This window comes from Grampus griseus (assembly GCF_964374135.1).
Source record: "Grampus griseus genome assembly, chromosome: 18".
Lineage (NCBI taxonomy): Eukaryota > Metazoa > Chordata > Mammalia > Artiodactyla > Delphinidae > Grampus > Grampus griseus.
Window position 1 is genome coordinate 75,364,053 of NC_139012.1, and position 12,181 is coordinate 75,376,233.

Consider the following 12,181-nt stretch of genomic DNA (forward strand, 5'->3'; position numbering starts at 1 on the left):
ATGGCCAACAAGCGGGCGGAAATCAGCTTCGCCCCCTTCCCCATAATTTACCTTTCTTAATTCAAGGAGCCAAATATAGTTTCTCCTTTGCCTCTTTCATTTTTAATTAATTAATTTGTCTTTCGCGAAATTACGGTGTTCTGACCCAGGTTATTCACCCAATGTATGTAAAAAGAAACCACCTTACATTTTAGGTGCTTGGGACATTGGATGACCCGGGCTATTTTAACCGTTCAGAAGCAGGTTTCTTCCCACCACACCCAGAATTATCGAGATCACCCCCTCACTTTTCTGTCTGGGCTAGCTGTTCCCTCGCCCTTGGTAGAGGCTGCTGGTCAGCCCCTTCCAGGATTGACGCTGGTCGCCCCCAGCACCCTTCTTGCCCCTCTCGCGGCGCGCGGGCTCTAGGACCGCGAGGGCCGCGGGCGGGAGGCGGTGGCCCCTCCGAGCCCCGCCCCGGCCGAGCGCGGGGTGGAGCCGGCGCGGGAGTTCCCCGAGTCGCGCGCTCCGGAGCCGGGGAGGCATCCGCGGGGAGCGGGCGGTGCCGGCGCGGGGAGTGGGCGGGGCCCCGAGGGGTGGGCGGGGCGCGCCGCCGGGCAGTGCAGCTGCCAGCAGGCCGGGCATTAGGGCCTCGGCGGAGCCCGCTCCCCAGTGCGCTGGGCGGGGTGTGCGGCGGGCGGCTTCGCGGGCAGGCGCGGGCCGCGAGGCAGCGGCTGCGCCCTGCGCCGGGGAGGAGCCGGGGGCGGGCGGGCAGCCGGCAGGCGGGGGCTGGGGCCCGCGGCGGGGAGTGCCGGAGCGCCGGCGGCGACGACGGCAGCGGCGGCTGAGCAGGGTCGGTGCGTGGGTCCGCGGCAGCTCGGGGTCCGCCCGCTGGCTGCGGTGCGAGCGGGCGGCCCGGTTGCCCTCCTCCCCCGCCCGCCGCCGCCGCCGCTGTGATTGGGTGGAAGATGGCGCTGGGCGGATGGAAATCCTAATGACAGTCTCCAAATTCGCCTCCATCTGTACCATGGTAGGTGAGGCGGGAGGGCGCGGGCGGCCCTCGTCCCCGCCCTCGCCGCCCGCGGGGCCTAGCGCGGGGACCGTGGCCGGGAGGGGGCGGCGCGGGCCGGGCGGGGGCGGTTGGACGGCGGGGCGCAAGCAAGCGCGGAGCGGCCCCGGGAGGCTGGCGCGCGAGGGTGGCCGACGGGGGCGGCGCGGGTCGTCGGTGCCCGGGCTCGGCCGCGGGTCCCTGCGGCGCCGGGCTGTGGGCGCGCGAGCCGGGCCGCGGGCCCGGCCGGGGCCGGAGGTGGAAGTACACGAGCGGCGCCCGCGTTTCCGTCCGGCGGCGCACGGGTTCGGGCCCGGCTGGCCGGGCCCGGAGGGTCCCCAGCGGGCGAGGGGCTGCGGCGGGAAGGCAGGGTCCCCTTCCCGGCCGCGAGGGCACGGAAGTCGGCTCAGGTTTCCTCCCCGCGCCTCTGGCGAGGCCGAGTCCCCGCCGGCGCCGAGGGGAAGGGGGTGTGTGTGAAGGTGGAAACTTTAAATAAGTGCTGTCGAAAATTTCCCCCTTTTCTCCTCTTCTGAGAGGAACAAGCTCTCCCGTTTCCAGCTGCGTGTCAAGGTGGCAATCTTGTCTTTGGGAATCCACGTTGATCTTCAAAGCAGCTTAAGCGTTCCTGTCATCTGTTTACTTGAACGCCCCAGACGCATCAGTGTGTGGCTTCAAGTGTTTCTGTGCAGGAACTGACGGCAAGGGTTGCTGTCTGTGTTTTACTGGGGCTTTTAAATCGACTTTAAGGGAAAAGTACTAATGCCTGTGGAAAAGTCCCGAGTTGAGCAGAACGTGGGTGCGTTTAAATCTTGGTGTTTTGTGGTTGGTCAGAAGAACCAGTTTTCCACACGGTGGGGCGAATTCGTTTTATTAGCTCCTTATGACTTACATCTTGCCATCTTAAGTATGAGCCATCACAGAAAAAAAGTTATTTTTCACCACGTGGGCCTAGTGATGATGTTATTAAAGACTTCTGAAATCTTTCCTTCTGTTTTATGGCTTATCAGACCTTTTTATGCATGTGGGAGATCCCCCCCCCCCAGCAATCTTCCATTTAAGGGTGGTACGTTTCATATACCTTTCTTTAAGGAGCGGTGAATCAGATAGAAAAGATGCTTTAGAAGCAGATTCTGTACTGCACGCTGAGGAACAGTATAAAAATGGCTGAAATCAAGTGGGATTAAAATCTACAGTATTAAAGACATCACACTGAAGAATGAATCATGAAGAATCCATTTCCTTAAATGGATGTTTGTTTTTCTTGCACAATTCATATTTTAGGAACCATTGATGTTAAAGGGACTGTATTTTTTTTAATTTTCTTTTTTTAAAAATTAATTAATTTATTTTTGGCTGTGTTGTGTCTTCATTGTGCTTCATTCGTTGCGGTGCGTGGGCTTCTCATTGCGGTGGCTTCTCTTGTTGCGGAGCATGGGCTCTAGGTGCGTGGGCTTCAGTAGTTGAGGCTCACAGGCTCAGTAGTTGTGGCTCGCGGGCTTTAGAGCGCATGCTCAGTAGTTGTGGCGCACGGGCTTAGTTGCTCCGCGGCATGTGGGATCTTCCTGGAACAGGGCTCGAACCCGTGTCCCCTGCATTGGCAGGCGGATTCTTAACCACTGCGCCACCAGGGAAGCTGAAAGGGACTGTATTAAAAGGATATCCAAGGATCAGGTAGATTAATTATTTTTAGATATGCCAGTTTTTATTGTCTTTCTAAAGGAATGTGATAATTAAGTCTTTGAAAGTGATAATCTTACCAGATTGCTGAGCTACACAGATTGTCAGGTCATAGTTCACTGTCAAAGTCTAGAGTTTGTGGAGTGATGTGTTGCTCTTCACTGTTTCATCCACTCAAGTATATCAGGTATACATTTAGCACCTACTACGCAGAAGAGGGTGTGCTGAGTGCTGGGGATACAGCAGTGATCAAGACAGCCTCTGCTTTCATAGTGTTTACATTCTAGTTAAGAGAGACAAACAATATTCACATAAACGTATTAATATATGCTCTAATCAGGTTAAGAAAATGAGGCAGAGAGAGATTTGCCAAGTCAAACACTGAGTAAGTGGGATTTTGATCTCGAGAATTTTAGACTCCAAAACTCTCTCTAGGGCTTCCGCTCAGGTGCATTAATCACATGCGGTGTGTGTGTATTGTTGGCAGATAGGGAAACATCAGTGGCCGGCCAAATGAGATTGATCCAAAAAGTAGTGTTAAAATTGTATGTGCCTGTGTTCATATTTGAAGACATTCTGGTGCGCTCCCAAGGTAGTGCTAAATATGTCCAAGTATCCTGCAATCTTATTCTTTAAAGAGAACTTCCGTCTGTCTTCTGAGGTGCTACAAAATTGACAGTCAAGAAGAGCAAAGGTATTTATCTCTGTGCCTTTGTAGATTTCTGACCTGGTCACAGCTGTCTCTCAAGCAGGTAGCCTTCCTTGAATAATCTTAGCCCTGTCCCTCCCCACCCTCCATCCCCCTCATACAATTTCACAGCAGTTTTGTGATCTCAGTAGCACTTACCATACTTGCTGTGTTGTAAATTTTTCTGTTATCTCCTTATTGGATTCTGAAGGCCTTAAGCGAAAGGACTATCATTTATTTCACAGCTTGGTGGAGGAGTACCTTCTGCATACAGTAAAAGTCCCTCCGCATCCTTCATTTCTGCTGATGTCTGGGGGCAGTAAGTTTGGTTAAACATGTCTGAGGTTGGGGTTGTGTGTGGGGTGATGCAGAGGAGAGGGGCTGGTCCTAATGACAATTATCTCTCAGAATCCGCAGCTGTGAAAACGCTTATAATGAGTTGACGTTTTATTCTATAAATAATAACGTTGACATAATTTTTTCACATGTCAACACAAGGTACCTGGGCAAATAGCAATACCTTAATAGGATTAAGTAACTGTTAAAAACAAATCTCTTTTGATGTGTCTTATTCTAGATCACAGTTGTTCCTCTGACATGCGAAAGTCAGTTAAGTTTGTTTCTCTTAAGTTAGTGTTACAGCCTGACAGTGTGAGTGATTATGTTTAGGTTGCAATGAATCAATTTGCAGGGTACCTCTAGAAATGCCTCTTGTTGTTTGCCCATGAAATAATTTCAGTGTCACGTGGTGCTTGTTTTGCTGATGAAGTAGCTTCAGACTTCAGGGCCTGGCGCAGAGTAGCTACCTAATATTTAATATTATACCTCATAATTGTGAAATAATGGGGAAAGTGACCGAATGCATGTAGAGGAATGGCCTGTGTTTTGAAATTGAGGTGGAGGCTGTAGAGCAGCTTGTGGTGGCCCAGGAGTAGAAAGTGACCATACGGGTCAGGGTTGTTAGGAAGCACAGCGCTGGGGGCTCCACGGATGTGAGAAGCACCCCCGCTTCCTGTTTGGGTTGTAGGAGTCCTGGCGGGGAAGGGCGTGCAGGGAGGGGGTTGAATAAAGGAGAAGTCGTTGCAGGGGAACGTGGTCGATCGTGGGGTGGCCTGGCTCCTTGCCCACCCTCAGTCACTGGGTGTCAGCTAGATCCCCTAGAACATGGTGTCATTGAAGCCAAGGCCACAAGTCTGCTGCTTGGTGGGTCTGAGAGGTTTGCTTTGAAAAAGCCTGTACCCAGCACAGCACCCTGCGCGTGGGAAACTTTAAGCTGACTGCACTTACTGCAGGAAAGTCACAGGTGAGACTGGCTCTTTGTCTTTTCTTATTGTTTGAGTCTCACTGGGGTCACTCACGCAGAGTCAGGTGCGTGTGTGGTCAGTGCAGTTTATCATTCCAGAGGGAGGGGCGGGAGGAAAACCTCAAACCCCGCGGTGCCTTGCTCGGCGGGGTGCGGGGTAGGCTCTTCATGTAGTCCGAATATTAGAGTAAATGATAGCAGCCCTTGTTCCTTCTTGAGAAATAGGGTGGCTGTGATTCTTTTATTAGCGAAATATTTAATTCATTTTTATTAATATTTTAGTAGTAAAAAAGTGTTTCCTGTGATGGGAACATTCAAAGTGAGTTGCCATTGGTTTAATAATTTTGCTGTTTTTAATGTTAATTTAGGAGAGATGAAAACTTCAAAAATAAGGAGTCTTCTGTCATATAAATGGTTGGATAAGGAATGTTTGAACATGTGTTTGAGGACCTTAGCAGAGAGATTCTTTAGAATAAGTTTTATTTAAGCCTGCTGATCATTCGAATTTGGCTAAAATACATATTGGACATTAAAAATTGCACATTCTCATTATAGAAAATTTGGAACGTATTCTATAAAAAAGAGTTTGGAAACTCTTAAGGCAGCAGAAAAGAAAATAACTTACTTTCCCTCCCAGACCTTGTCTTGTCTATTTTTAATTTATTTTTATTTTTTAAATTTATTTTTAATTTATATTATTTATTTTTGGCTGCATTGGGTCTTTGTTGCTGCGCATGGGCTTTCTCTAGTTGCAGTGAGCGGGGGCTACTCTTCGTTGCGGTGTGCGGGCTTCTTGTTGCGGAGCACGGGCTCTAGGCGCACAGGTTTCAGTAGTTGTGGCATGCTGGCTTCAGTAGTTGTGGCATGCAGGCTCGGTAGTTGTGGCTCGTGGGCTCTAGAGCGCATGCTCAGTAGTTGTGGCGTACGGGCTTAGTTGCTCCGTGGCATGTGGCATCTTCCCGGACCAGGGCTTGAACCCGTGTCCCCCGCATTGGCAGGTGGATTCTTAACCACTGCACCACCAGGGAAGTCCGTCTTGTCTTTTTCAAAAAACTATGCCCTAGGTAAAATTTCACATTTCAGTTTTCCACGTGAATTATTGGCACTTACCACAAATAAAGGTAAGACCATTGGGATTTGAAACTTTTCATATGCTTAAAAAGTATCATTTTAAATACCATGTTCAATTAGGTGAAACAGGTATAAAGACTCTAGTCTCATATCATTTGGCTTTGCTTACCTCTTGGTGGTTTTCTCCTTCCACCTCCAACTAATCTTTTTATAATAGATCTCTGAGTAGGTTAATTATTTACTGTCCCACGACCCATGTGGCCAGTTCAGCCAGACTTGATCGCAACATACCTAGTTTTCTTCCTTGGTTCTGGGCTTCTGATAGGCCCCCAGAGACTGAGTCCACTTCCATTTTCTCACAAGTTCTTTCTTCCTGCCTTTAAAGTCAGATTTATTGAAGCTCTCCTGAAACTTTTACTGTCTCAGGAAAGATTATTTAAGCATTTGTTTAGCTAGCATTAATTCCTTTCCAGAAACCTTCATTTTTTAGATTTAAATAATCTGATTTTGTGTTGAATTCTCTTTCAGTAGCTCAATTCCAGAAACTTAATATAGTATTTTGTAATGTATCCTACTGCATGGTATATTAAAAAGAGCAGTTGGACCAGAAGGAAACTTCTAATCCAAATTTTGACATTTAGATCTGTGCATATGGGAAAGTCTCCTAAAACTTTGTGGGTTGGTTTTTCTCATCTGTAAAATAAAGGGGTTGGACTAGACGCGTAAATATTCCTTCTGTGTTTGTTTCCTTCTAGATCGAAAACTCAGTATTCTCTGATCCTTTGAGTGTTTATAAATTTTATTTTATTTTATTTTTTATTTTATCTTTTTGTGGTACACGGGCCTCTCACTGTTGCGGCCACTCCCGTTGCGGAGCACAGGCTCCGGACGCGCAGGCTCAGCGGCCATGGCTCACAGGCCCAGCCGCTCCGCGGCATGTGGGATCTTCCCGGACCAGGGCACGAACCCACGGCCCCTGCATTGGCAGGCAGACTCTCAACCACTGCACCACCAGGGAAGCCCTATAAATGATTGTTGATACCATCATTTTGGGAATGCTAATTGTGTTTAATTGATTTTCTTTTACCTGTTTGACCCCCTTCACCCATTTCTCTCCACCCCCCCACCTCCACCACCTCTGGCAAACACCAGTCTGTTCTTTGTTCTATGAGACTTTTTTTTTTTTAAGATTCCACATATAAGTGAGATAATATGGTATTTGTCTTTGACTTACTTCACTTAGCATAATACCCATGATATTCATCCATGTCGTCGAAAATGGTAAGACTTTTAGTCCTTTTTTATGGCTGAGTAATATTCCATTGTATACATGTACCACATCTTCTTTATCCATTCATCCATTGATGACATCAGGTTGTTTCCATATCTTGGCTGTTGTAAATAACGCTGCCTTGAACATAGGCATGCATTTATCTTTTTGAGTTAGTATTTTTGTTTTATTTGATAAATATCCAGAAGAGGAGTTGCTGGATCATATAGTAGTTTTATTTTTAATTTTTTGAGGGACCTCCATATTGTTTTCCATAGTTGCTGCACCAACTTACATTCCCACCAACAGTGCACAGTGTGGTTCCCTTTTCTCTACATCCTCACCAACACTTGTTATTTCTTGTCTTTTTGACACATTCTGACAGGTATGAGGTGATATCTCATTGTGGTTTTGATTTGTATTTCTGTGATGGTTAATGATGTACAGCATCTTTTCATGTTACTGTTGGCTATGTGTATGTCTTCTTTTGAAAAATGTCTATTCAGATCTTCTGTCCATTTTTTGATCGCATTGGTTTTTTTTGCTGTTGAGTTGTCTGAGTTCTTTTATGTATTTTGGATATTAGTCCCTTATCAGATATATGATTTGCAGTAGTTTCTCCCATTCAGTAGGTTGCATCTGATGATGTTTTAAATAATATAAGGTGCGTGGAATTAGATATAGTTAAATATGAATTATACTTAGTTTCCTAGTTTGTTTTTTTCTTGTTTGTTTGTTTGTTTTTTTGGCCACGCCGGTTGGCTTCTGGGATCTTAGTTCACTGACCCGGGATTGAACCCTCACTCCCTGCAGTGGAAGCATAGAGTCTTAACTGCTGGACCACCAGGGAGGTCCCCCTGTTTGTTTTTTTTTTTTTAATGTTATAGAATTTATGGAAAATTACGGTCCAAAGTAAATATTTCTTCCTTCAAAAATATTTACTGGAGGTTAGTGATAGCACCATTTTATTCATTAACAGGCTAATCCACGCTGTTTACTTATTTTTGACGTTGTTTTCTTTAACGATGCCATTTTAAAAAAAGATTTGAGGGACTTCCCTGGTGGCGCAGTGGTTAAGAATCCACCTGCCAATGCAGGGGACACAGGTTTGATCACTGGTCAGGGAAGATCCCACATGCCACGGAGCAACTAAGCCCTTGTGCCACAGCTACTGAGCCTGCGCTCTAGAGCCTGCGAGCCACAACTACTGAAGCCCGCGTGCCACAACTCCTGAAGCCCAGGTGCCTAGAGCCCATGCTCTGCAACAAGTGAAGCCACTGCAATGAGAAGCCCAAGCACCGCAACGAAGAGTAGCCCCCACTCGCAGCAACTAGAGAAAGCTTGTGCACAGCAGCAAAGACCCAGCACAGCCAAAAATAATAAATACATTAAATTAAATTTAAAAAAAAGATTTGAATTTGTACCCTTTTTGAGATTCTGCATTTATTTTTGTGGGTGTGAGTGTGACCTTGAACAAGTTACTTCGCTGTGCCACGGTTTTCTTGTCTGTAAAATGGGGGTGAAATAATGTCTACTTCATAGGGTTATAGAATGGTACCTGGCCCAGGGTTAATCATCTGTAGTGTTTGTAGTTATTATTATTACCTTTGTAAAGTGACTTGCTCCCCTCCATGAGGTAAGGACTCATTGGCACTACTAATTCTAGTAACCAAAATTGAAATTTTTAAAGTAAAATGCAGTTATTTTAGTTCATTTTCATCATAAGAAAAATTAGTTTATTAATACTATATGCCGCTGAGAAAGCAGACATTTACTTTGAAGTTAAGTGAGCTAGATTATTATATTGCAAACTAAGAATGTAGATTATCTTTTTTCCCTGTTTTGAATATTTTGTAGAAAGATTTTATTCCTTTCGTATGGGAATAAAAATGTTCTAATTTGTAACATTCTCAAATATGTTCTAGAAGTTTAGATAAGTTGGGAATACTACTTTTAGAAGAAAAGTCTTATTTTTTCTACCAAAAAAATAGCATACCAACTTTTTGTCATTGTTAGAATGAAGTGTGTGTTAGCTTCAGGCCTTATTTCCTTTCAGATTTTCCTGTTCTTTCCTGAGGCCATATTGTTGCACTTGATTCACTCATGCCTCTGCCCCCACTGGAATGATATCTCTTGTTGGCCTGCGGTGCAGTTACCCAACCTGCTTTTTTTAGAAGAGGATTATTTGAATATCTGTAAAATAAGGTGTCGGTAGAAAAGGGTAAATGCTAGATGTTGTGAGGCGTTAATGGGTTGCTGAATTTAAAAATTTAATCAGAGACCCAGTATTGTTGAAAATAACTATACATAAGACTTCATCATTTAAAACCTTGTGCATAGAAGTTGTATTAGAAGGGGAGAGACAGTTTATATACGTAATTCGTTTTGGAAGAAAACCTATGAAGTCTTTACTTTCACAGAAGTACTCAGTCAAGAATGTTGTGATATCATGTAGTGTGAAGTACGTGATATTTAATGTAGAACGTGATTGCGTGAGGTGCTGTGTATCTTCACTCTCCTGTGTGTTCACTGGCTTATCCTTTGCTGCCGCTGCTTCAAAAGAAAGATCATTAGCTTTTCCTAAGAGTTGTGTGGTGTCTACGGAATGTCTAAGCGTGCTTAGAATCTCCATCTGTAGTCGTCCATGCATCTAAAGCTGCATGCCAATAACAATTTATTTCCAACTGAAAACAAGAAGTGGATGTTCTTCCAGTGATAACGGACAGATGTTCTTATTGAAATGCTTCGTAGGTGCAGGAACCAACCAGCATTTCCTCCTTGTGAATAGTGGTGTACTTTAATGGAGTTAGAATATTATTGCCTTTGATTTTATTTTAGTGCTTTTTATTTCAGTGACCTAAGTAAGCCTTCTGCCTGATGGTAAGTATATAAGTGCTTTTCATGGAAGGAGGGGTGGATTTATTATTTTTAAGCTAATAGCGACGTGTTCTCTGTCTTTTGTTTTTTTTTGTAAAGTGTCTTTCTTCATGAGTACTTTCAGGAAGCATTCGTGGAGGCTTGCATTCTGTCAGGGTGTATGTGGGTCCTGAGAATACAGAGATGACCATGATAAGCTCTGGTCTTACAGAGCTTCCCATTCGGTGTGTCCCGAATGGGTTATGGTCGTGCAGAGAACACCCAACTTCTGGTGGGTTTTCCCTGTGAAAATCCAGCCTTCACCTGATGACCACACTTGAAAATCTGCATCTTCTTCGCTTGTCTTCTTCTCTGAAGACATTTATAGATTGCCCTTTTCAACTGAAAAGATGTAAGTGGACTCTTCCACCTTTTCTGTCTCTCTGTTTGTGGTTTGTTCTATTACTTTAGTCCTTTCAAGGTGGCATGGCTGCCTTGCCCTTCCTTTCTCGTGTCCTGCCGTCTCTCTCTCTTGGTTGCAGTGTTTCACCCCAGATGTCACCATCTTTCCTTTTTACTTCTGGGACCGCACTGTGCTTATTATACCACCTCAGCGTGTTCTGTTAATGATGACCAGGGTCATCTCGGCAAACTTGGTGAGGTGGGAGGTGACTTCTGTAGTTTTCAGCTTCCCGGGGAATGTGTGTGGAGATCTGGCGCTCGGTGGCCTTAGTGGTGCTGGTGCTGAGTACTTCGCAAGCCGGTTTAGCAAACGTAGAGACGATAAATCCAGGCTGGATGCTTAACAAGAATTAGGATATTTGGGTCCATTTTTGGTTGACGTAAAGCTGGTGAGCCCTCTCTAAATGGGACGTGGTGCTGTGACAGGAAGAAGGCTGGGCTGAGTAGGCGTGGCCCTGTTGAGAAATGAAATTTCATGATAGAATATTTGTAAAAAGCTTCAGAATTGTATTCCTGGTAGACATGGAGTGGTTGGTAAATATTATTTTTTTAAAGCTGTCAATTATATATTTTTATTGTATTTAAATGCTAGAAAAAAGTATTCGAAAGCATTTATCTCTTCATCTATTTATTTGTAATACCGCAGAACTCCTCTTTAAATACTTGCCTATGGGAAATTTTTATTAATAGACCTATTTTTGTCTTATTTTCCTTCTGTCTTTTTTACAGCCAACCTATGTTTAGTACTGATTCTGAACTATAATGACGTGGTCGCTTTTAGAAATGGGGTGGTATATATGCCTTTGAGGTTGAATGAATTGTTTTGAACTATCAAAATGAGGATTTTAAAAGTGAAATAAACCACTCAGGTTTAGCTGTATGCATTGTTAAAGAATACTATGACCTTTGGTTTCCTTGGAAACAGTAGTTTCTTTTAATTCTTCATTTTTAAAAAGTCAAAAAAAATTATTATTTTAAAGAGTACAAAATTGTGTGAAGTAAAAAAAACCTATCTCTTGCAAAGAGAAGGAGGGGGCAGCCCTTTCCAAGAGTTAATTATTTGTTAGAGTCTGTGTGTGTGTGTTTGTGTGGCTGGATATTACCTGAGCATATATAAACATACAGTATTGTGTGTGTCATCACCCCCCCCAATAAAATTTGCAACTTGCTCTTTTCACTTAATGTATTGAATATAATGGACATTTTTCTTTGTCATTATATTGCTTCATTCTAGGTCAGAACTGTGCTCATTTCTCCATCATCTTCAGTGTTGATCATACTAGAAAGGTTGGATTATATAATACTGATTGCATATTTTCATTTTCTTTAACGTCAATTGTGTTGGTTTCCTAGGGCTGCCAAAACCAAGAACCCCAAACTGTGGTTTAAAATAACAGAGTTTTACGGTCTCACAGCTCTGGAGGCCAGAGTCCAAAATCAGCAGGGGCTGGGGGGTGGGCAGAGCTGGCGCCTTTGGAGGCTGTGGGGAGGCTGCTCTCTGCCTTTCTCCTGTAGCTTCGGGTGGTTCCCGGGCAGTCTTTAGTTTGTGGATGCATCACTCCAGTCTTTGCTTCATCTTCACTTGATGTCCTCCACTTTGTCTCTGTTCCTTCATATCGTCTTCCCTCGGTCCACGCCTGTTTCTGTGTCCACATTTCCCCTTTTTATACGGACGTCAGTCATACTGGATTAGGGCTCACCCTGATGACCTTTAACTTGATTACCCTTGTAATGACCCTGTTTCCAAATAAGGTTCATATTCTGAGGTACTGGGGGTTAGGACTTTCAGGTGTTTTTATTGGGGGATACGATTTATCCCAATGCAAC

General features: G+C 44.7%; 1 protein-coding gene across 1 annotated transcript in view; it reads left to right on the forward strand.

The window, feature by feature from the left end:
• Positions 1-961: 961 nt before the first annotated feature.
• The window catches only part of USP12 (ubiquitin specific peptidase 12), a gene marked incomplete at its 5' end in the record, with an annotated part of 79,583 nt that continues 68,363 nt past the window's right edge, over positions 962-12,181 (forward strand). The window contains one exon of the mRNA XM_082675751.1: positions 962-1,009. Coding sequence (XP_082531877.1) covers positions 962-1,009 — 48 coding nt within the window. The remainder of the gene's footprint in view (positions 1,010-12,181) is intronic.